Source organism: Pagrus major, chromosome 8 (genome assembly GCF_040436345.1).
Source record: "Pagrus major chromosome 8, Pma_NU_1.0".
In the NCBI taxonomy this organism is placed as follows: domain Eukaryota; kingdom Metazoa; phylum Chordata; class Actinopteri; order Spariformes; family Sparidae; genus Pagrus; species Pagrus major.
The window spans coordinates 31526993-31553939 of record NC_133222.1 but is presented as its reverse complement, the minus strand read 5'-3'; the positions used below and the strand labels follow the sequence as shown (position 1 = coordinate 31553939).

Sequence of the window (26947 nt, the reverse complement as noted above, 5' to 3'; positions counted from 1 at the left end):
GAACTTTGGACATCAGCTTATCATTAAGGCTCACTTTTTGTTCTTTTACCTTACTGCCACTGTGTCTTACATTTAGGAACCTTTTTATAAAACCAACAAATAACAATTTTTGTGTAATATTTTATAGATATTAAGATATTCTGTTCTTGTATTTCCCATTGGTTGCCTATTTTGAATGCAATTTAAATTTGATTTAAGAGAGAGAGCGAGAGAGAGAGAGAGAGAGAGAGAGAGAGAGAGAGAGAGAGAGAGAGAGAGAGAGAGAGAGAGAGAGAGAGTGTCGAGAGAGAGACAAGGACTCTAAAAAAGAAGGGAGGGTCATTAGGTCATCGAATTTCGCTTTGGTGCCAGACTGACACAAAATGAAAGACCACACTTCAGAGAGTCGTTTTTTTAATGATTTATTTTTTCCCCCAAATGATTGGCAGTGCTGATAATATTGTGGTCAAAGGGGGCAGGTCCGACTGATTTCTCCTGATGAGACTGCAATTACACTGCGAACAGGAGCCTTTCCTACACAACATCAAGGTAGGAACAACGTGTCGATGAACATACTGTATTCTGGAGGCATTTTCTTCATCAGAAGTCATACGATGTAGATACTGTATGTTGGGTTTTAGTGTGTTTCTCCATGCATCTCCCATAGGCTTAAATACAGCTGGCAGCACAGTCTGGCACCAAAGCAAGATCCAGTGCCTTAATGACCCTTCCTCTTTTTTAAGTTCCTTAGTTCATGGCTGAATTAGTGTGCGTGTGTGTGTGTGTGTGTGTGTGTGTGTAGGTGGGGAACAATCCGTAGTACTGAAATGGTGCAAGGAAATGAATCGATAGACAGACAGATGTCTTTAAGTTACGCCTGCTTGCCCTCGACTCTAATTCTATTTGAACCCATTTTAGAAACCCACAGACAGAATTGAAACAGGCAGCTTCAACAGGGTATATCTAACATGTTTAAAAGTTGGGTATTTTGGTGTTTTTTGTTTTTTTTTCATATAACAGTAAAAGACCCTGAACTCCCTGTCTCACTTTGCCTTTAAAATGGCTTTAGAGTTATGGCGATTTCAATTTATCTCTGAATATTTCATGTTTCATCCCCACACAAGCTATAAGGTACAGTGGGATGAGGAGACATCCTTAATGAAAGTGACTGGGACAGCCATGCGAGGAGCACTGAGCGCTGTAAAGTGGTGCAGTCTTCATTCTGCACACAGTGCTGAACCATCGTTAAAAAGGTGAAGCTACATATGACAGGAGACCCTAGTTCTGAGTTATGACTGAAACACAGACTCACTAATCTCCTTATGATAAGAGGGGAGGGAGTAGAATACCAGACAGGCCTGGTTGTGAAAAGGAAGTAACGCAGTGAGCTAATGTGCGTAAAACTTGTGTGTGCTAGTCAACATGCGCACATGCAGTATGTGCATAAAGCGGCATACCATCTTGCCTTCAGGGATTACAGCTATCAGGCTGGAAAAATGATGACCATTAGTGATGGCATAATTGGTGTTAGAAGCTAATTCACTCCAGGATATTGAAACAATGGCATATTAGACCGGTTCAGTTTTTCCACAATGATGGAATTATTTAGCCATTGACTGAAGCCTTCAATTAAATCTGTGAGCTTTTATGGTCAGACAGTGAAGGCAAAATCACTCAGGAGGAGGATTTTAGAAAGTGGACTAATTTCAGTAGGGTTAACAGGCAGACACATCATTTGGTCTGGTTGAAATTGAAATCCACATCCATGTCTTATTTAAGGTAATATTATGTTATTAGTGATGGTCAGACTGGTTCTTTAAAGGAGACCTATTGTGCTTTTTTTCCCCTTCAGTGTGTCATATAGGTTCTTGTGTATAAGGGTCTTAAAAGTTAAAAGGCCCAAAGTCTGTGCCAATGGAAGCTTCTTTCCCACAGAAAACACTGCTCATGAAATGCCTCATCAATAGTCCCGCCTTTAATTATGTGACTTTGTGACATCACACTACGTCACCATGTCAAACATTTGAATATTAATGCAAACCTGCTAGTTTGGCATGAAGGAATAAATTTAGCACAGTTACTTACTCAGGCGTGTGTGAGCTGACCAATCAGAGCAGAGTGGGTATTCGGGAGGGGAGCCTTAAAGAGACAGGAGCTAAATCCCCCCATTCAGACAGAGGGGGAATACAGTGCTGCTGCACTGGACAGTATGAAAAAACGGATTTATTTTTTTTTTAGCATTAAAGCATGTAAACCTATTCTAGTAGTAACCCAAAATAAAATTATGAACCTGGAAAATGGGCATAAAATGTCTCCTTTAAAGTAACCAGGTTGGTGTGGTCCCCCCCTCCACCAGTGAGTGTGTGCAAGTGGTGAGTTTGCAACATTTTACAAGCTCTTAATGTTTTTCAGTCTAATATAAACAAAAATAAACCACTCACTGTTCAATGACACAATCATGTAAACACAAGCAAAACTGCTATCACAAACGACCCATACAGTCTTTTTGGTCAGAATCAGCTACCCGGCCCTGCGGGTTCTGCTCCATTAGTCATACTGCAGGTTTGTCCACTGTGCAGAGCGAGAGAGTCATGCTTGCTGAACGACTGGAGTCAGAAGTTTAACCCAAAGAAGGGGAATCTTGTAGAGCAATCCAAGAGATTCATTCACATATCTAATATCGCTAAATGTCATTTTAAGTTTCTCTGCATGGTGTTGATAGATGCTGAGATGAGATGATCATATTTCATCTCTTTACTCATAGTCATAGCCGGCGACCTTTCTGACTGACTTTCAATAAAGTCTGTGTCTGTTCAAACCAGAGCAGACCCAGTGAGTGTTATTCAACGTGATTGTACAGCAGTATTGTACGGAAACAAGAGTGAAATACAAGTACTGGACTTTAAATAAAAAACAGGCTCCAACACTATCATTCATGTAAGAAAAAGAAGCATCATCTCAGGCTGCAATGAAGCCAAACAGTCGCGGTTAACAGCATTTCAGGAGCCTTCACACTGTGGAAACAGCTAAGTAAAAGAAGATAAGGGATTCAAAGTTAAATCAGCTACTTCTGGCAGGTAATGTACTCGGCAATAAAAAAATCTGTAATTGGCTGTCCTAATAAATCATCCTTATCTTAACAAATAATTCTCTGATATTGAGTTAATCTACAAGTCTGTTAGGTCTGCAGGTTTTTGTTTCATGCTCTCCAGATATTTTTCTCTACTTGTGCACCTTTTTTCTTCTTCTTTTTTGTCTTAATCTCACTCCTTGCATTTGATTCAGCTCATTCGTTGTGTCATTAAATATTTCTCTGCTGAGCTGAACTTGTCCATGCTGAACACAGTGAAATCTTAATGGAGAGGCTCCCCAGACCCTCATTCTCTGCTCTTCACTCTTCTTCTCTTTCCTCTTTTTCCATTTCTCCCTTCGTCTGCTTCCCCAGAGTTTCACATACCAACTTTTGTTATAGCCAACAAGGACCTAAAACTTTATATTTCTGAGCTCACTACACCCACCAAACTCAGAGGATATTATAAAAAAACTATTACCTACTTTACTCCGTAATTAGATTGCACATTATTTGCAGGTTGTAAAATGCGGGTAAACGCTCTGAAATGGACGTTTGGCGTCTTTCCCATTCCCAGGAGGCGAGTTTCCTGTTTTCTCCTCATCTACATGTGCAGTACCAATCAGGCAGCTGACTAGCTCCACATATATATACACAGATTTTTCTGACATGAAACGACTTGTGAGGACTAACCAATCTGCTCAGCAAAAGAAATGCTATCTTGGATGATGCTTTCTGTGGCTGCTGTAGTGAAAATTTGTCAAGATTTAGGCTTTTTATGTAACCTCAGTTAGTTAGTCGCCCCTTTTAATTAGAAAATGCGCCACATTTGCGGCCAGGTAAAGGCTGCAATCTGCCGTCTTGTCTATGTGAAACGGTGGTGTAATATTCCTACTTTTCAAAAAAGCCGCCACTGGGGTAGGCGTAAACATGTGACGTGATGTGAAGCACGAAGTTGGGCGTGAACAGTGACGAGTGATCTGTTTATTGACGATTCTCTCGGCTGTGATGGTTAGCATCTCCCGGATCTCAGCGGCTTTCCAGTTGCTCATCTTGACGTCCGCGGATGAAGTGATGAACTGACTGCTGTGATCAGCTGTTTCCTGCTTTTAAAACTCACGGCTGTGGGTCGCACAACAGTCATTGACACCTGGGCGACGACTTGGATTTACATAGCAATGGAGGTGGCAAAAAGTGTACCCTCCTAGGCGTCATATTGGCAGACCAAAACAGACCCCCAGTATACCACGGTCTGTCTAAATTCGCGGACCTAGCCGCAAAAACGACAGCCAAATTGGCGGATTGCTGTCCAGTATAAAAACGCTTAGTGATGTGCTCCTTAGCTTGAAAATAATGCTTGGCTATTACTGGAGGTGGTAAGCTAGTTGCAGTTAACAATTACAGCCTTCAGTGTTGGGCAGATAAACACTGCAGAATGAAGACTGCACCACTTTACAGCGCTCAGTGCTCCTCGCATGCCTGTCCCAGTCACTTTCATTAAGGATGTCTCCTCATCCCACTGTAGCTAACGGCTTGTGTGGGGATGAAACATGAAATATTCAGAGATAAATTGAAATCGCCATAAGTCTAAAGGCATTTTAAAGGCAAACCCATTCCTTACACTTTTGAGCTTGTGTATTGATTTGAAAAGAAAAGAAAAAAAGTCAAACCCCCCAAAACCTTTATATGCAGAGTATTACTCTTATTACAAACACATTCTCACCGCTTCGGCATGTGGAGAAATTGGGGAAAAAGTTTGTCTGGCCTGGTTTGGTTTAATAAATGGAGATGTCAAAACTCAGAATGACCCATTTAATCTCATACTCATGGCTCACACCTGGCTCATTATGATACTGTAAGGATTGATGTGGCATGTAAATATGTTACTCCTATTACATTTGCTTGCGTAATCCTCACAGTGTTATGGACACATTATGGTGTCAACCATGTTGGGTAATGTTACTTTTAAAAGTAACTCATTACATTACAAGATTTCTGCCATTAAAAAGTAACTAGTAACTAGTATCTACTGAGAAAAGTAACATGTGAGAGTACTATAGAGTTACCAAAAACACCTTTGTGACTTGTTGCACATGCCGGTTATATTGTCCAGATGGCGTGTAGCCAACTGTACAAGTATCTTTGAATGTATTGACACTACCGTCATTTTGTAGCCTTCTTGACGACTCACAATCGGTAACTCCGCAGCCTAATAATAGGAATGACAGATGCAATCTAACATTTACAGCTCTATGTTTGGCTAATAAGCTGACAGTGAACTGGGCAGAGGCATACAGTATAAGGCACAGCTGTTTAAATGAAAACAATACACACAGGCTCTTATAGCCTGGGATATGATGTTTAAAAATGCAACAAATGAACCCGTAAACTATGAGTGCTTACATAGAAACGATAAAAGTACCATGAAATAAGATGCTTCAGGGATTTTCCTTTATTTTTGTGGCAACAAAATGAAAGGAAAAGACAGCATCTTTTTACAGTAATGGATTACTTTTATGAAAAACTAACTAACAAATTACTTGAATTGCTGATTCCTAAGATTATAGCACTTTTTCCAGTCTACTGACCGCTCAAAGTGCTTGTCACATTCACCCATTCACACACACTTTCATACACTGATGGCAGAGGCTGCCATGCAAGGTGCCAGTTGCTCATCAGGAGCAATTTGGGGTTCAGTATCTTGCTCAAGGACACTACGACATGCAGCTGGGGGAGCCGGGGATCGGAACCAGCAATCTTCCAATTACTAGACAACCCGCTCTGCCTCCTGAGCTACAGCTGAGCTACAACAAGTTACTCCCAACACTGGTGTCTCCAGAGCATGGCAGTAAGAAGCACTGTTTCTATCACATGTCTTTCGATATGAAGAATAACACACAGCAGCTGGTGTCTTTTTATATGTTGATCTAGCAGACCATTCTATCTGTTAACCACATTATTCATGGGATGCAGCTCTGTGACTGGGTGTGAAAGGTGCTTGTAAACAACCTGAATCCAACCGTAACCACTGAATGCCAATGTCCCGGTTTCACCATGCATGTAATAGTTCACAATGACACCAGAGGATGGAACAGTAAAGAAATTTGGTGAGTATATGTGTGTTTGCTCCTCTTGCCCATCCTCTCTGTTCCTCTCCTGCCAGCAATCATCTCACATCTGTTGGTATTTACAGAGTAAATTATTTTTGAGTTTTTACAAAAGCCAGTCAGCTTATCAACAGCTTGCATCCAGCTGAACACCCACGCTCACGTCTGGTTACAAAAAAAAGGATAAGATCAATTGACTTACTTAAAAAGTAAATTTCTCTGCCTCACCCTCTCCCTTTTTGTTCCAGGGGAAATGGTTTCGTCAGACAGACGACCCACAGGGCAACCAACTCAGAAAGCACCTCAAACAGGCTGTAATGTTCTTTTATCACAGAGGAAACCACCAACTTCTAGCCGATAGCATCAATTTAGCCTCGACAAAGACGAAGCCAATCCTCTCCCAAATAACACAGCCAATATGTGTACGTCGAGTTCTGAAATCAAAGTGCCCTTTTACAAACCAAGCCCTAACTGTTTGTTTTTTGTCCATATGCCAGTATGCTGAACATATGCTAAATTTGAAAGAGATCCATCAAAGTAAATTATGTTTGAACTTTAGATTGTCGTGAATGACTTGGACATGTTGAAAAGGAAATAAACAAAACAGAAACTGTACTACAGTACACCAACACTGACAAGGAAACAATAAATCTGTCACAGAATCAGAGAGGGACTCAAAGAGTGCCCAGGTGGCCTGAAAGGAGAGAAAAGAACACACACAGAGACACAATAAGCACCAGATCTAACAAAGGTGCACACACACACACACACACACACACACTGACCTGGTAAGAGTCAATGGCCTCCCGGTCCAGTGAGCGGCTGACTGACACATCTCCTGTGTCTATGTCAATGGTGAAGAGACCTTTGGGATCCTGGTCAGCACCTGGGCCTGTCAGTCGGAAGATATGGTTCCCCGACTTCTCATCTCTGGAAATCAGCTGCAGACACACACACACACACACACATCAAAAACTCGAACAATTGTAAGCTTTCCCTCATTTAATTCAGACTCAGCCTATTTCCTGAAGCAAAGATTTACTGAATTAATGCTTCTGTTTTTTGTTTTTTTCTTTCTCCGAAGTGCAGCAGCGTACTAAAAAACACTTTTTATTAGAATTTGTTGACATATATTTGAGCAGAAGGAGCTTACTGCGCCTTGAATGGTGATGCAAATCCCTGATAGCTAGCAATTAAAAATGTATATCAGACAAGACTTTGATTTGATTTCATCCGTTGGCAAATTCAACTCGTGTAACATAAGAAAGTGAGCATCATCTCCCTGAGCAGTGGAACTCCTGCTGCAACCACTTGTTATTGCATGGTAGGATTTATCTTTTAAGGAAAGTGGAACAGTTAAATAAATAAAAAAATCTGCTCCTTAATAATTAAGTTAAAATGTTCTGTAGATTATCATTTTCCTCATGATGACTTGATCTGAGGAAGATTTAGAACCAAACACTGTGAAAATGGCCTCATGCAATATTGTGCTGCTGCCAAGTTAGCTGGCAAACAATCGTATTCTTTCAGACAGGAGTGCTCTGACCCTGGGACTTTTTGGATAGATATACTCACATGAGACTGCCGTTGCCAGCAGCATCCAAAGGTACCAGGCAACAGGAACGTCCAGGTTTGTAAAAGAGACACACAGAAAACACAGCATGTCAGATTAACATTGCACAACAAGAAAACAGACAACAACACGAGCCACAGACCTTGTAGATTTTTGCAGAATCTGATTTCAGGTCAGATGTGAGAGTGCGAAGCATGATAAAATAATAAACCAAAGTAGCCAAAAGTTGGTGTGTAGACAAACCTTATAAAGTTTTGGACTTTATAACAGAATGCCTACAGCAGACATTTTGACCCATCATAGCTAGAAAAGCACAGGTGGAAATAATAACACTAACCCAGTGACCCAGTGGAAAAGGGTTTCTTGACAAGTCAACCTGAAGTGACGGATGACTGAGTGAAAGTGGTTCAGAAGGACAACCTAACCGATTAAAAAAAGCCCTCATGGACCATCTTCTACTTAGATGAAGGTCTTGCAAAATAGCCTAGCCTACTCACTCATGATTGTCATCATAATGGGATGGAAACATCAGTGTAGCATTTTTGTCTCTTATAGCGGTTAACAGCTGATCATTTTTTACATTAATTGTAATACCAGTGCAAATATGCCCAAATATAAGGTAGTTTTATTAGTTAGTATTTTGCAACGTAGTTCCAAGAATTAAGCCCTAGTCGCATGGAACCAGTACGACCAGGGACAGTGGCAGACTCAGGATGACAAGGGCAAAAACAAATGCTTCACTCCTGAAAGTTCCCGTACAATTGCACCACATGAAACACAAGCATGGGGTGGTAATTTCTACGTCACATGAGGTCCCCTGGTGATGCTAGTCCCATGCGAAGTGGACACAATATGAGAAGATGGACACCACTTTAATGTTTGCACTGTAAATATGTAGCTGGAGACAGAAGCTGGTTAGCTTTGCAGTAGGACTGGGGGAAAAAAAATGGAAAAACTACAACTAGTTTGGCTTTGTCACAAGGCAAAAAAAAACCTGACCAACATCTCTTCCAAATCTCACAAATTAGCGGTATGTTATGTTTGTTTCCACTCCACAGATCCATTTTCCACTCATTACTCTAAGCTAAGCGACTGCAGTCTTATGCTACAAAGGCTAGTTACTGTACAAACAAAAAAGTGCAATCAATTTTCTCATGTAACTCATCTAAAAGGTAATATGCATATTTTCCAAAAGTGTCTAACAATTCATTTTGAAAAAGAAACAAGGATTTTGACTGACATAAAAGTATTTTGATAATACAGATCTTCCATTCAGTCCATGTTCAGTGCCAGACATTGGGATGAAGCACTAAAATGTTTTCTAGTGGTCTCTCGCACACCCTCAAATTAAAGCTTAGTGTCAGCAATCACCTTCATAATCATGCTTCCATCATGTCCAATGTGAGAACAGAGCCAACACCACAACAATGTGTCACTGTCTAAATACTTACAGACTGTCTAAATGCCTTCAGCTGCTGAATCCACATAAACAGACAGAGTTGTAACATCTGGGACATCCTTCTGCAGCTTTTGTTTGTCAAGGATCTAAATGGTCCCCCCGCACTGTGTCTCATGATCAGAGGGGTGCCATGAGGTCACCTTTAATGAGAGCAGGCTTCCATGGCTTGGCAGCTAAATTGAAGGCCTTTCTACTCCCCGCTTAAAAGAGCATGGGAGATGAGACTGCAGCGCTACAAGACTAGACCAGACGAAGCTCAAGCCCTTACAGCCTCTCCAAAGCTCTTGCTATTTATCTCCATGTCCTACTTCATCTTTTCCCTCTGTTCCCTCTCTCCTCCCGGGCCCCGCTTGTTACTTTGTCCACTCTTGCTCTTCCACTAAGCATGCATATCTCATTCATTTTGCACTTCTCCGAGCTGTATCCGTCTGCGCTGACTCCCTCTGCTATTTTTTTTTTGGTTGTTGTTCCAAATGATGAGAGGAAGAAATGTCAAAAGTGGAAGAAAAACATAAGGCAGTGAATATTTATAGATAATACCCTTACACTGAATACATTTCCTCTCTTCTGTCCTCTGCTGCTCTTGTCTTGTCTTTGGTCTTCCCCTTTTACTTTTTTTGTTTTTTTGTGATTGTTGCGGGCAAAAATCCTTGATTATGCGGCACGTTTCTTTAAAAATGCGATGGAATATGCGGGATATTTATGCAATTTTATGCGATGAAATTGCGGGAACTTGCAAAAACTGCGGTTTGATGAAAAAGAAAAAAAAAGTGATTCCCCCAACACTCTGTTACTAGGCTCACTAGGCTACTACCTTAATGTAAAGAGTCATTTATAATGACTTCCTATGATAAACAAGCATACTACATCACAGAAAGTGCTGGGAATAATTAAGTTCTCATCTTGGTTTATTTCAGACCTTAATAAACACATGGCTCAAACTTACAAAACGTCGACGATGATGACGTCACTTCATAACGTTCCCAAGGCAACAGGAGGAAAATGGCTGCTCTTGTGTGAAGTAAACGCAACATTTTTTCAACTTTCTGCGAAGATATATGTGACTTTTTTGCAATGAAAATGCGGGGATTATGAAATCATGCAAGCCCTGCATATTTCGCGCATTTTTCGCGGAAATCAGCGATTTATGCGGCCAAAGTGCGGCGTCTTTGAAAAAATGTGGCCCCCGCATAAATGTGCGGACTTTGGCTGATTATGCGATCGCATAATCGCGTTTTTCTGGAGGGACTGTCTTACTGTAGCTTTGTTCTTGGAGTTTTTGTCTTTATCAAGATATCAAGGTTACTTTTTCTTATTACAAGTTGTATTAGCAATCCAGTCACCAGAATAAATGTTAGCCAAGTACGTTTCTGTAAAACATAGATAAGTTCAAGCTGCACATTTCTTGATGTTGCAACTTTACATTTGTTTAGGTTCAATTTTCTATTTCTCAACACGGCTGGAGATGGCCAGACTTTCCATGAAAAATATATGGTTTTGGTTTTCACAAATATGGCTGGAAAAGTCCAGAGGTCTCCTTAAAAAAAACCTGGCTTTGGTCATCACAAACACAGCTGGAGATTGCCTGACTTCCTGTGAAAAATATCTGGTTTTGGTCGCCACGAACACGCGTGGAAATGCACCAAGGTCTCCTTCACAACACTCGTTTCTGTCACCAGAATTAATGTCAATATGGTATGTAGCCTATGACAAGTCAAACTTGGATGTATCTGTGGTTTGCAGAAACGTTAACTGCTAACATTATGTCCTAGTGACTTGGCTGGTATAAGAAAGTCCTAATGACGCAGCACAGCAAGTCCATCACCGTGTGTTTTCCTCATCTTTTTATCCCCCTGAGGGCATGGATGTACAAAGCCTACCTATGCGCGCGCACACACACGCACACACACAGGTGCAATAGCTGTCACTCAGGACAGAGATATTTCTGAGCAGTAATCACAGCAGCTGCCAGCACCTGCTGAGAGTGCCAAACTGGGTCGGATCAAGAAAACCAAAAAAAGCACTAGGTGCTATATTAGTTGGATTCACAGATGGCCCTGCGTCAAACTTGGAAAGAAGTGGGGGGGGCGGATATACAGGAAGAACGTGGGATCGGAGAGAAAGAAAAGTGAGAAAGGAGGAAGTAGAGAGTGCGAGAGAGGGAGAGATCGCTGATAAAGACACCATAACTTCAGCCAAGGAGTAACTGGAGTGTCAGGAGAAGTTTAGTGTGATTAGGAGATGTCTCTGTGGGAGGAAAGGGGTTGATAATCTTCACTGCGTGTACATACACACTTCCATGCGCGCTTGCATAAAAAACATGCACCCAGTGGTTTTGTCTCCACTGAGTCTGTCTTCCTCTGCTTGTGTGGGAGGACTGATGGGAGAATCTCACCTCTTTCTATCAGCTCTTATTATCAGCCGAGCAGACATGAAAGACTGCAGGGCTCATGATACTGCGGGAAGATGACAGGAGGTGTGGCATGGCTCGCTGAGAAAATGAGCTGGCAAACAATGGGTCGGCACTGGAGTGTGTGCATGTGTTTGTGTGTGCTGACTTGTGGATACATACACCTCCTGCTGTCTGTGTGCCTCTCAGGTGCGAGTAGGGGGCATACACACTTGTGGTAAAGCAACACAGGTGTGAACAAATATGTACACACATCTTCTCAGAAATACAAGGAAATTCAGATGTGTGTGTGTGTGTGTGTGTGTGTGAGTGTGCATGCATATGTGTGTCAAAAATAAAGCGGAAAATCTGCTGTGTGAAGCAGTGTTTGCCAAAGAAAGTACAAGTTTGTCCAAAGAAAACATCGTCACACTGAATCATTATCATGCAAATTGTGTATACACACAACACACTCCAGACCAACACGCACGCATTCCATGTCCTTGTGTTTTTTGAGGGAGATGAGGGAGTTAGTGCGTGCGTGTGTCAGTGTGTGTGTGTGTGTGTGAGAGAGAGAGAGAGAGAGAGAGAGCGAGAGAGAGAGAGAGAGAGAGAGAATGCAGTAGCATCCCTCAGTGGTCCTTCTGTTATCCCTATCAAGGTCAAACAGCCAGCTGCGAATGACAATCACTGGCCATGAAAGGACTCCTGGGACCAGGCCAGGCCTAGTGTGTATGTGGAGAGAGAGAGAGAGAGAGAGAGAGAGAGAGGGGCACTGAAGTGATAGACTGATTGTGCCTGTGAATGTGAGTGCATTATCGCGCGTGAGACCCTGAGTGTACAAGAATGTTTGCAACTCTGTGTGTGTGTGTGTGTGTGTGTGTGTGTGTGTGTGTGTGTGTGTGTGTGTGTGTGTGTGTGTGTGTGTGTGTCTGTGTCTGTGTCTGTGTGTGTGTGTGTGTACTAGCGTGCCAGGCTCGGACCAGTGCTCTGCCTGATTGGGCTGCCACTTCAGCCTGCTAATGATGGGGAAGAGGCGAGGTTGAAAGGCCTGGTGAAGACATGGACGGGTAGTCCTCCACACAGGAGGATAGGAAAGCAATGGCGCTAATTAACTGGCTTTGATTGGTTAGCCAGGCCTCCGCTAATCATTAGCCATCAGCCACTGTGTCCTGACTCAATCACAACAAGCCTGAGAGGGGCAACAATCAAGAAGGACCCCTGCTGAAAATGATTTCATTAAGGGGCAGGAGAAGATCAACAGGCACCATTATTCTTCCTTTGAAAAGAAGTTTCAATATTGCCCTCATAATGGTATTTTTATTCACCAATCCACACGAAGAATAACCGAATATTGTAGTACTTTAAGGTTATGAGAGTATGACTTTTTAGCTAAAAAAAAGGGCAGTGCGTGTCTGTGTTAGCTTGCTCAGGCAATAGGATGAGCAATCTCTTGGGCAGTTCACACCCCCAAAAAATGTTTTTAAATGCGTCTCCTCATTTCTTTTATGTTTTTAAACTTCTCTCATCAAAATGGATTTCACATCTGCTCGATGTGTCTGGGGGTCCAGGCATGAATTGGAATTTGCATCCGACGGTTTTAACTCACCGCCAGCGAGCATCCGCCACAAACCAGTATAATTAACACGCTGAAAGACAGAGCGGAAAGAAAAAGGCAGGAACTTTCTGGTCTTCCCAAGACTATTAAGGGAATCAACTAGACTAAATGACGAGGCCCTCAGGCCGCTTTCTAATATTGTAATGTCTCGCACAACACAGCACGCTCCCCTCTCACACAAAACTTCAGAGGAGCAACAAAAAGAGCCAAAAGATAGATAGTGTGAGGAGAGAAATAAAAAGAAAGACGCAGAGAAATAAAGTAGGAAAAGAAACATCTAAAAGTTGAGTGACACCACATAGAGGGCAGACAGACAGAGGAAGGAGACGGACTGACAGGCAGAGCAAATCAGGATGCGCTTTGCACTGAAACAACAGAGCAAAGGTGTCAGACACGTCTATTCTCCTTACTATATTAGCTGAGGCTGCAGCCAAACCAGGCCCTCATTCCTCTCACCAACAGTACTTTATTGGTGCTGTCATGTCAAGTCAGACACGTTGAGTTGATTTGTGAGCTGGACCCTGACATAAAGAAGGATAAACACAAGTTGAATAACCGACGGCTCCAGCGCAGCATGAAAAGTTAAGATTGCTTTACAGATTAAAGTGTTTTATATTTCATGTTGATACATCTGATATGTTAATTTGTTATTTAAAGAGGGTGTGTGTGTGTGTGTGTGTGTGTGTGTGTGTGTGTGTGTGTGTGTGTGCATGTGTGTGTGTGTGTGTGCATCTGCCTATTTACCTTTGTGAATTTGTGAATATGAGGTACTGGCTGGTAATAGGAACCAGTGAGAATGCATATATATATATAAGGACATGAAATCAGCTTTGTGTAAGGTCAGTTCAGCAGTTTGACCCCAAACTATAAATACACAGTGACAAACAAATATTTATACCTATGGTCAATTCAGATCAAGTTCCCAAACTCTATCTGCATCTCTTGAATGTCACCAGAATGTGTCTATTACTCACATTTTTGTGGGGGCTCACCCCCAGATACCCCACATGCTGGCCACCATTGTTGGCTTGTTCCCAGACAGCAACATTATACCAGACAATATTCATCTGGCCCACATACGGTGTGGAATGTGGTACTTGGGCGGGCCACTCCTGTTGGCCAGATCTGAGCCACAAGCAGGCATTACCATGGCCACATGACAGTCAAGAGCAAACTGAATAAACCAGAACTGGCCGGTATGTGGGCCGATAAACGTCTGTTATGAGATATATCTGGGCCACAATAATTTGGCTATCCAGGTTGTGGACTCCGATTTAGAAAAATCTTTTCCCAATGTACTTCACATCAACTGCGCTTATGGATAATTACTATTCTTCTAAATCTGAAGTGAAATTGGACATCATGAGATTTAAGCATGACTTGTTTTGGAATGACAAAACTTTGTCTCAATCACTATGAAGCGCTGCAACTAAACCTCTTGACAGCTACAGCTTAGAGGATGCTTTACCAAGGCTAAGGTTATTGCCATTCATCAAAAACTAATTTATTCTAACTATACAGTATCTTTAAGCATATACTGTACTTTTCAATCGGAGTCCGGCTTGTGCTGTTCATCTGCACCCAGTCTAAACAAAGCATGTCAACAAACACGAATATATTCATCACATAAAGAGGGGCTGGCACCTGTCTGTCAGACCACCGGTCTTTGGTCATCACCTGTGATTGGCCTGCCACAACATTTAATAGAATTCCCCGTTTTCTTGACATTAGGAGAATTGCAATTGAAGCCTCTGTGAGATGAAGGAAAATTGCTCAAAATTGGAGCCAGCTGATGGCTTGTCATTGGACAATCAAACAGGTGCCAGAGAACACCAACACTATGACACAACAACAACAACAGAAAAAAACCTAGTCCTAAACTTTCCACACAGACGACTGATCCAGCCAGTTTGCAAACCCTTTTTTTAAATAATGCAACACTTGCACAACTCAGGGTACATGACTAAACCCATACCCCCTACTGGCCAAAGCAAACCAAGTACTGGTTCTAGACTGGTGCTAGTGCTGTTCGGAGTTCATTCAACCTGTGAACCTTTTAAGAACTGGTTTGCTTTTCCACGGGCACGAGAGCCACATCATTCAGTCACTGTATATGTCTTCAATTTCCCAGCAACAACTATGGCAGACTACATCAACTCTTTATAAGTGTTGTTCCTGGCTTTGCACGCCTACACAGGTGTCCAAACATGACTGGTTCTCGGACCACTGTTACTTCGATTTGGCGTCCACAGTGGAAATCTTTTGTGTATTCTCCTATGGATAAGTCACAACACTCTACACTAGCTCTGGTTTCCAAAAATGCTGGTCATGAGCAGTTTTAGTTGGTCCTTAGTCATGATAACCCAGCCCCCAGCCCCTGACACAAGTGGTTCTTTTTTCTGGAACCAGTTTTCCTGGCGAGAGCGAACCAGCACCTGAACCGCCCAGGTCAAACGGCGTAAAAATGAATACTGCAGGTAACCACATGCTCATACAAGCAATGGTGGGCAGGATGGGTATTTTCTTTGAAAATGACTATACTGGACACTAAATAAACAGCTGTAAAATTATTAATGATTTAATAATGAGATGATTATTAAATTAAATTATTTTCATAATTTTGTGAGGGATGCCAAGAGAAAGCCAGAGGAAGTTTCTAATGCGCCTGCGCTCATCGAGCTTGACCAGTGTGCTAGCAAAAAATGCACATAGGCCTAAAAAGTCTTGATGAAGCCTGAAAAAAGGTTTTCTTGGTGAGAAACATTCGCTGGAATGAAGGGGGGGCCATCAAGTTCTCTCAATACATCCGTGTTACAGACTATCAGGAAAATGTGCAATCATAACGCATGCATTGTCAGATTGATTATATAGAACCACTGACTGGCACAGTGCTGAAGAGGCCGAATAATTTTGTCTCCTGAGCCTGACTCACATTTAATCCTAGAAATGAGCAAAAAGGTTTCAGGAATAAACATTTAAGCTACTTGAGCTATGATTGATTTATCTTCCTGAATTCCTCGAGCAGCCGACAAAAAAATGTCCTATCAGTACTGACTGAAGCGGCGTGTACTTAGAGAAACATTAAAGCATATCAATTTCATTGCATGCTCCAGCTGCTGTGTGAGTTGTTGTGAGCTGTTTATGGGCCCCTTGGGGAGGGCAGGGGAGAGACCTCTGTATCAAAACAATTCCACAGCTAGCAGGAGGTGTGACATAAACAACAAGGTTCTTACCCTTCCCCTGTGAGTCCCGCTGACAGCCAACCCACCACTGCAGCACACACACACACACCCTCCTCACATGTGCACGCACACGCACAGTCATACATGTCAAATCGTGGCCCTCGCAATCTCACCTCTCCCCTGCTGTTTATCTCCAGGAGAGAAGGAGGGAGCATGAAAAATGAATGGCTGCCTTATGGAAGTGGTAGGTTGCGTAAGAAGAGGGAAGCTATTGGTGTGGAAAATCAATTCCGCCAAGTTGCCAACATATAGCTTCTATTGGGTAAAATAGCCCACATTAGCCTGTCTTGTCATGCAAAGCCGACTGTGGAGGTAGGGGAGAAGGATGGAGGGATAAAGGGATGAGAGGAGGATGGATGGAATTTGCGGCTGAGAAGCGGAGAGAAGTGGAATTGGGGAAAATAGGACTGTTTAGTGAGAGACAGAAAGTAATTCACGTCATGTACACGCTATGCAACCAATTCCTCACTTGAATGTGTAAAAGTGCTGCCATGGCTATACTTGTTAGCTTGACACTTCAGCTGAACCCACAGCAGCTCCATAGTAGAGATAATTTGTGTCCCCTACGGACCAAACTTATTTGCTGACTCATCTCTGTTATCTCCCTGCCATTCACCAGGGGAGAAATTTGCTCAGTTCCCTGTGGACTATGGGTGTCCCCTAAAAAATGTCCCCTAAAGGTTCAACACATGCACACTCACCGAGTCCACGGGCCTTCGAGTTGCTTCACAGGGATCATATTGAGTACAACGCTGGTGTGAGCTGGAGGCCCGGGCTCTGTGCTTTGGTAGTGCTCTCGAGGGTACAATTATCTATTATGTGCAGGGCTCAGTATGGGATATCTTTTTATGTTAGCCTCGGCGGGCATTGAGAGATGTGGTTGATCTCTTAGTGCCCAGTCTTATCTAGAACAAAGCTGCTCGACATGTAGAGATATATCGGAGCTCCCTAACACAAGGGGAGATAAATGTGGAGCCTTGCAAAGGGTCCAAAGTGTGACCATTTGCTCTAAGGTGATATGATTTACCTGCTGCACAGACTTCTAATACAGTTGTTTCTGAGAGGAAATTAACTGAAGAGCTATTGGAGGGGTTCCATGCATTATGTAATGACACGCAATTCATAAATAATAAAAACGTGCTCATAATCTTTGGCCGGTTCCAGAGGGGTCAAGTAAAATCCTTCACCAGTGACAAAACAATGAATAAATCCTTGCAATAGAGGAACATGCTTTGGGGAATATGTCATGCAGAAAATAGCCCTGTTATGGAACTGATAATATGGCCCAATGATATCTGAAAACAGACAGAACTGACATACTTCTTGCAGTAATAGAGGCTGTATTGTCACAGCTTTCCATGTCCACCAGGAGTCCAAATGAAGCAGAGCTCATAAAACTTCAGAGTACTGAAGAACAAAACTGAGTGTCAAAAAGAGTGATGCTATAGACTGTTACAATTATATTTTCCATTGCCAGACTTAAAAAACTTAAACTGAGAGTATGAAGCCTGTCTTTATTGGTAAGGTTTACTTTTCTTCTCTACCAAGGCTGTATTTTAAAACTTCATCTAACAAACTCAAAGAGTGAACAGAAAAGCTTTTAATTCAGCCTGCCCACTTAATTTAATCATGTTGTTTATTGCATTAATGTAAGAGATCATTTTTCATCATCATTTAGTGGGGTTTGTTGCCCTTATCTAAGACGATAGCTGAAGAGTTGACAGGAACAGGGGGAAGGAGACATGCAGGAAAGCACCAAAGGTTGCCATTGTGGTGAGGACACAGTCTCTGGGTGCACGCTGTACCAACTGAGCTACTGGGGCGCCCCAATATACCAGATATATAAAGATATGTATGCACAGAAAATACATAAATTGTTGACTGTGTGGTGAGAAACACAAACATTGTACACACATTTTTCTAGAGACAGATGCAGGTGAATTGAAGTGGATGGAGAATCAGGTGAGAGATAAAACTTTAGAACAACTTTAGAGTAAAATGTTATCATTTTGCTGTCTACACAGCGTTCAGTAAAATGACACTCAGAGGCGTATTTATAAACTGAATTTTTAATCATTTATGAGCGATTAATTTTATCCCTTTTATTACATTGGAGCCATACTTCCCTGTTAATGATGTTTGATTCGGAATTGTGAAGTACAAGTCCGTGTCACACATTTCTATTTCAGCTCTATAGATTAATCATTGATCATTCTTCATCTAATAATGATTACTGAGATATCACAGTGATGATGACTTACAGATACATGTGCTCACGCGGCACTATAAATAGTCACAGCCGTACGTAATGCTCACGTGTAATGACAGCTGTTCAGGTGCTGTTGAAGCTGTTCACAATCATCAACATACAAACAGATGTTTGAGGGCATTTCTACATCCATTCATGGATAATTGTGGGAGTGGAAATGAAGCTCGTGCACATGCGCCTATTTCCATGATGACTAAGATTTATAAAACAGAATCAGGCGCACACACAGGTTTCTAAATCTGACAGTTTTAGTCCTCAATCTACAAAGTTTTATGCTTCTGGCCCTAGATCTTATCAGATTATCAGACTTTTATTTCAAAAAAGGGTCCCAGACACAAAAATAAATATTAGGAGATTAAGAAAATGACAAATTAATTGACAAAAAGGGTTAAACACAAGGTAGAACTGGTAACCTTGCATGTATAAAAAAATGATAAGCTTTTCCTCGCTTTAGCAAATGAAACTCTCGCGAGTTCAGGAAGACTATCCTTTTCAATGCTAGGCCGTTTATTTCTCATAACATCTCTCTCTTTCTGCTTTTAGTTCATTCTTGTCGCCGTTTTGCGCGCCAGCACAGTCATCAGCCACCACCACCATATACCACCCTCGATCACAAAATCTACCCGCAGAGTAAAAGCACCAAGACCTTCTGTCAAGACTCAATTATCACATCATCTGCTGTGATAAATATCATTTACTTCATTCACCTGTCTCTCCTGATTGAAATGTCACCTGCATTTCCTGTGATAAATGAAAGTGTGCTGTTATTTCACAACCTCAAATATTAATGAAACTTTGCTGTGTGACTGACACATTTCATCATATATCACCTCGAAGAAAACAAGAAACATTAATAATGTAATTATTATAATAATTACCATGTTATACAACCTCTCAAAGCAAAAGTATTTTCGTATGTGTGCAACACAGGCAACACAAGAACCACATTATGTGCAGAAACTCGGACACTCACACACCTATTTTATTTTATAAAGAGAATCACAAGAGTCAAACACAACAGCTTTTCAAGTGTGAGAAAATAAATTAAGTGGCATTTTAATTTAATGGTTATACAACATTTGATTTAGTCTAAAACAACTATGGCGGAACATGAACTTTCCTAAAAAACTCCTGAAAACTGAGACCTCATAAAAGCAAATCACCTGATGCAATGCCGCAGGAAATATACTGTATGCTTCTTTTTTTAGTCATTTACAATGCTAAAGTTCAACTTGACGCTAGAACTGACAATAAAATATGGAAATCTATGCCAGTGTTCATCATGAAAAGTCAAAGCACAGGATGTAACTTAAAGTTTCTGACCAGGGCCTCATTTATCAATAATGATGAACAATTAGATGTAAAGAGCCTTCCTATAAAAGATGTGCGTCATCCTATGAGAGTTCATTCTAGGTGCATTTTTGAGAGATTTTTTCGATGTAGATGTGTGTCAACGCAGCCACTGTTAACTTTCTGGTGGTAGTATCGCAGCTAAAAGAAATGGAAAGGCATGATATTAGTGGTCCAGATTGAAACTTGCTTACAAGCAATAAGACAGCATGAAGGAAACAACACTGACAAATTATATTGTTAGCATATTTCACATGTATATGGACAATTGCATGTGTGCAACTGTGGTCCCTTTGGGAGAACTGCAAATACTCCTTGACATGCCTCTTATATTCTACATAATATTATATATACATACTGACACATTATCTAAAGCTTGAATTAAATGCACACATGCACACAGTTTTATTGGATGCCCACTGTCAGGTTTTTGCTGTTGCATGATCTATGTGCCCTTAAGCAAAAAAAAAAAAATTTAAATTTAAAAAATAAATAAATAATAATAAGAAGAATAATAATAATAGCTAACCACAGATTTACAAATGTTACTTGTTTTTACATGCTCTCTAAACAACAGAGCACTTGACTTCAACATTATGAATCGCTCATGCTCATTAATATCTGGCCTATCCGAATTATCACAGAATATAAATGTTCCCAACTGAGAACATCTTCATCAGTAAATTTGAAAACATTTCAAATGTATTTCAGTTTGGTTTTACTGCTATATCTGCTGCCACTCCAGTGTTGAGTAAATGGCATCAGTTCAGCTCGTGACAAAAACAACACATTGCTCTATTTGTAGATTTCAGCTAAGCATTAGATTTTGGATCATACTTGCTTCTTCACACATTTACTCAGTTTGTCTTGATGACTCAGCTGTTTCATTGTACTTTAAATGTTCCTAACTGAGCAGCCGACTTTCACAGAATAAAAAGGTTCCTCAGGAGGCTGCTCTGGGATTTTAGTCTTAAATACCAGTTATATTTGCTAATTTATGAAGTGCTCTAAATTAACTTTTATGTGAAACCTTGTATAAAATACATACTTTGCATAATCCAATCTTCCAGCAGATGTTCAGGTCCAACAACAGGCTCTAATTGATCTTAAAGTATTATTAAATGAAAACAAGTCCAGGCTTTGCTGTTTTCAGTGAATATGCTTTGGGTGACAGCCAGATTGAAGAGGTGTCATCCAACAGAACATCTACATATAACTGAAGGAGATAGAGCTAAAAAAGTGTCTATCAGCAGGCAACAGTTATTTTAGTTGCATTTGACATTGTAGTTTTTAAAGGCAAAATACATCACCTTCACTTCAGTCATGAAATAGTTTATATCACAGGGCTCTTAGCTTTAATACAGGTGACAGTTAAGGAACTCATCACTGTGACTTAAACAGGAGAAAACGCACTGCTTCACTTGGCTTTAAGATTGGCTTGTTTTGCAGGTTTCTCAAAACTGAGCCTAGTGAAAGCTCCACTCAGGTGGAAAAATACTGCCGCAGGATCTGAAATTGGATCACTTAATTTCATAGGTTTATTGTGAAGGAGTAATTGAATCCTTTCTTCTCCCTAGTTCATTGCCAGAAAAAATAATAAAAATGTATAATACTGAGGAAGAAATAAATTACATAATATTAAATGTTGAATCCAGGTGACACTAAGGTCTTCATTGCTGCATCCTGAATACAAACAACATGCATCACAGATACAGAAACAAACCAAGAAACGAGTCTCAGCTGATAGAAAAAGCCCATCCCTTGTCCCTGTATTAAAGCTCCCATTAGTAAGATAGTAATACTGACGCTTTGGGATTGTAGGTCGCGTCAGCTGTCGTCCAAAAGCATCAGTATCTGAAGACTTGGGGAAACCTAAACCATCAGTATTTGACAAAATGGGAATGAGACTCAAAAATCAACTATCATACCAACAAGAGCTTTAAGTGGCAATTTGTGGAAGCTTAAGTCCCCACAGTTAAATAATTTTTTCATGTCCATGCAACAAGCAAAACCCTCCAATATGCAATGACCTCAACAGGTCTTCACTTTATGCTCAAGTGATTTTTTGAAGCATAAATTGAGAAGCGTCCTTGCTAACTTAGCAAATCATTAAAGCAAACAATAAAGCAAGGGCTTCTCTTTTTACTGAACAAAACCATTAGAGCATTGCCTCTAATTACATCCACATTAATAACACTATCTGCTTTGATTTAGCGCTGGACAGAAATTAATCTCTTGAGTCTGTAATCAAAATATTATTCAGTTATAATCCCAGTGCAGTGAGAATGTGGTATTCACATCAGAATATGTTTTTGGAAGGAAATCTAATCATTTACTGAAAAAAATATCATTCCTCATATTCATTATCATCATTATCATCATCATCACCATCGTCATCAGTCAGCTACAGCGGCAAGTCATTACAGTGCTTCCATGAGCGTGGTCCTGAACCCTGTGATGACAGTCACTCTGATCTGGGACAGCGAGTCACTGTCAGATTGAGATAAAGGCCCAATCCTAATACACATGACTGACATGACTGTCTCACATTTTGGCTTGCTAATGTTAGCCTTTCAAACACTGCTAGTGGCCAGGTAATGAAGCAGTGTTCTTTGTTATTTGATGACCTAACTGAGAGCATGAAGTTGGGAATAAATTGCAAACTGTTTTTCTATCTCCATCAGATAAATTGCAAATGGCAATGTGGTAATACCACTAAAACCACTACCCACTGAACTCTGTTTTCAGGGGAAGGGGGCACTCAAAAAGGAGGAGTACGGTAAAAAATTGGAAATGGAGTTGAGCCAAAGAGTAATGTATCTTTTGCCTGGATTAGTGGGCCATTGTGTACAGCCAACAGCAGCCGTCAGAAGAAACGGTAGGCTGAATAGCTGCAGGCACTGAACTATTTTGTTCAAGCAGGAGGAGCAAGGCAGCAGGAGTCTAAGAGCTTTTGACTGACTGACAAAAGTTAGAAATGGATTCAAGTTAATGGAGTTTGACAGAAACTCAGCCTCTGATGGAAATTTCCCTGTCTTTCTCAAGTTAGTCTGACACAATTTAAACTGTCAGGTAAGTTTAGGCATAATATAAAATGTTTAGTGTTGGCCCTCAGTGACTTTTTATCTCATAATAATGACTGCACGGATTCCAATAGCTCAACTGAAATCCCACTCAGCCAAATCTTATTGAAGTAAAATGATTATAAGCCTGCCAGAATACATATGATGCAATATGACAGGAAATGAATGCTTCCTAGTTTTGAAATGCATTGTATTTCTGTAAAACAGTCAATGCAAATAGACTTTGTTAACACTAGATCAATGAAATAAAAACTATGCAGTGAAGGCAGAGAACTTTCGAAAGCATTTGGTTCCATAACAATGGTTGTAAATGACTTCAGGGACCTATCACACCTATCATAATCACAGAACCGCCACTGCTGTTCTCTTTTTGCATTCTTATATTCCTCCATATAGCTGCAGTCATCATCTTCATATCTCCCCTTAAATTATCCAAGGAGCTGTGTGACATATTAGGAAGCACTCCATATCCCTCTCTGTTTTGGGCTAAATTAGACCATGGTGAAAACGCAACAAATGCACAAATTGAATTGCTGCTCCAGTACTTTGGGACAGGACTCTCCAGGGTGAGCATTTCAAAAGCAAAAGCACCACACTCACTTTTTTGATTGCCATGAAACCGTTCCAGAGTAAGAATTGGTTCCCATTACCATTGCTATTGGGAAATCAAGCCCACCAGAGTTTTATGATAGGACCCCGTGTTTCTTACCTTGCCAATGATCCTGGGGAAGGGAGCTCTCTGGTTCTCAGTTACGATCACAGGAGGAACCAGCAGGGACCTCTTGGATCTATATGGCAGCGCCTGGCCAAGACCCAGGATATTCTAAGACAAAAAGAAGAGAAACCATGTTGTTGAATGGAAAAACCATGCTGTTACACCCCTTATTATTCTCACACAAACCCTAATGACTTGTTAGCATCTTGTTAGCCTAATTCCCACCAATGATGCATAGACACAAACACAGCAAGCAGTCAGCGCTGCATTTTGAATATTGAAAATGCTGAAACAAGCTACTCTTGGACTGATTCCCAATTTGATGGCAGAGTGGTATGTGCTATATCACGAGGAATGCAAAGAAGCTGAGCACCTGTATCTGGCAGGCGGCACAATATGCTTTACACATTTGGAGAGGAGAACAGAGGAGAGAATATTCTCTGAGCAAATATGAAATAACTGCTGCTTTCAGTCCAATTGAATCAATATTTCTAAATTCTTTATTCAGCCCTTATGTGAAATAAGAACAGGAGAGAGAAGAAGAAAAAGCAAAACATTACACGCAAGAGGAACAAAGACAAACAGACATGGTAAAACTGAAAAAATGAGAGATGACAAGGTTTTGCCATAACTTGCATTGTTCAAGCAGGAACCAAACAAAATAAAATGTTTTTGTCTTTCCTTTTGCTCTTGAGAACAACAGAGCTGAATCTGTTTTCATCTTCCACCCTCCTGCTGTTGTAAAGAGAGATGTGGTTGTTACTGTATAATATAGTGAGAAATTTGCCCCGCTCTTCTTCACTTTAAGATCACTGATTCAGTTAGGGTCCCTCTGTTTGGATGTTGACGAGAATAATGTCTGTCACCTGCTAACAGGAAGGCGATGACCTACAGGGAGGAAAGTCTGCTGACAGTCTGCACACCTGGACACATGCCGAGGAGAGACAGCAAACACACACACACACACACACACACACACACACACACACTGTGCCAAATCCATACAAATGTGTCCACAAAACATGCATGTTTTATTAGATACCAAAAATGACTGGATCTACACTTCAAACAATTATGTGTGGTATGGTGATAAGCTCTTAGTGCTAAAAGATCCAAACTAGTTCATATAATTTTTTTTTCAATCAAAACTGAAACAAAAAAAACAATAAAGTTGATAAATCTTACATCCTGTTAGTTTTGTTTCTGACTATTTATGTCTTTCAAGACCTACCACCTGGAGATATAATTAAAGCTTACCAAGCAGTGAAGCACTGTTCAGTGATGCATCGTTATCCACCAAAACAGTCGTAAGTCGGGTGGGAGGGAAAGCCATCACCTGCATAGATGAGCCAATCTGTCACCTGCTTCTAAAGGAAGGCAACCCAAGGAAAATACCAGAACAAAAGCTACAAAGACTTTTCTCTGCTACCTTCCATATAAGCACCCTTTTCTTAGGTAAAGTGTGTCTTACATAGATGGCGATTATACTCCAAGGATGAGGCATAAGAATAAAATGGAACTGCTGTTGAAGCGAGCAAACAATATAGAGCCTGCTCAATTCAAATTATAGTTTATCACAGTTTGACTCTGATTTAGAAACAATTTAAATGTAAATACAGTTAAAAAATAAGACTAATCAACAAAAGGGGGCGGTAGGGTGTGAAATATGCATCATCAGTGATGAACCCCCATTGCTTTTCTTCTAACGCTTGTACTCCAATTTAACACCAGTTAACAATAAGAATATTCTTTGTCTGGGAAACAGTCTCAGCAGAGGACTCCCCGCTGATTCCACAAGGTTTCTTGTAGAGCCTCCGTCCTTCATTCAAGACAAGAAGCACTACGCTATATTTGGCATGGTTAAGGAACATTAGTTCCTGACCAAGGTTCTTTCATTTTTCCTATGGCAGAACTGCTAGTGTTGGTGGACAAGAAACTCTTCTGGTTAAATTATCAGTACAAAACATCAACAAGCTTGTTTACATTAATATTATGGCCAGCAAAGTACATTTTACTGAGCTTAAAATTATGTGACATACATCGGGAACAGCAGGTGGAAGCGAAAGATGACAGTGTTGAGAAAACATTATCTAAAGCTTAAATCAATTGTCTTAAAGTTTGTAATTGGTCTGCAGGTGTGCTCTGGAACTATGACAGTGTTTTGCTCTAAAGTTTTTGCTCTAAGTTGAAATAACTGGCAGCAGTAACATAATCCTATAGGATTGCTAGATTGATGCTACAGAATCCAGGAGAGTTGTGTGTTTCTGTGTGAACATTAGGGATATTGTTTAAAAAATAAACTGAAATGGGAATACTAAATAGGAATGACAACCAGCAGCCCCTCAAACTTTGCAACTCTATAGCAAAATCACTGTGACGTCACACTAACAAAGTAGAGGGAAGGTAAGGCTATTTGGTAAGTAATGTGCTTTATTAACTGCTTACCTAGTTATCTATCAAAGCTTTGCTTAAAACTGACAAATGTACAAGCCTGTTTAGATGCTAATGTTGTCCTTACCGCTCATTATTCACCACTGCTAACATCACACTGCCCCTGGCTTGTAAACTACGGTTTCCAGTGTGAGATTGTTTAATTTTGTTTCTTCCTACCAGGGCTCAGTCTGCCAGCTGCTGTCAATCAAATACTGACATGTCCCTCCAGATGCTTTACAGGAAAGACTTGTTTTACTGTCTTCCTTAAAAACAGACAGTAAAACAAATAAAATACTACATAAAAAAACAAAAAAAACAAAAAAAAAACACTATGACATTGTTTTTGACAGCAAAGAAAGAAGACTAAATATGATTTCAGTTGAACTTTAAGCTGCTCCACTGGAAAAAAAATTGCCTCCTCAAAACTAAGTTAAAGGAAGACAATGAATTCATGGTGTTTCTGAGTCCATCTCATTGAAATGCTACTTTCTAAGCAATTGCATCATGAAGTTATGTAAAGCTGATAATGTGATAAATTGATGGTAAAACCAGTTAACTTTATGAGCGTCGTACCACCAGACTACAGAGCGGCGTCATTCCTGTTGCTGAGAGACTCCTCAATTCATCCTCAGCACTCCCAATCCATTAAGAAAAACTATA

At 40.7% G+C, this 26947-nt stretch overlaps 1 protein-coding gene across 1 annotated transcript in view; it reads right to left on the bottom strand.

Annotated features, from left to right (window-relative positions):
* Positions 1-26947, bottom strand: part of cdh13 (cadherin 13, H-cadherin (heart)) — a 383964-nt gene that overhangs the window by 206350 nt on the left and 150667 nt on the right. Inside the window, exons 5-6 of the mRNA XM_073472809.1 lie at positions 23849-23962; positions 6942-7097 (exon numbers count right to left, since the gene is read on the bottom strand). Coding sequence (XP_073328910.1) covers positions 6942-7097; positions 23849-23962 — 270 coding nt within the window. The remainder of the gene's footprint in view (positions 1-6941; positions 7098-23848; positions 23963-26947) is intronic.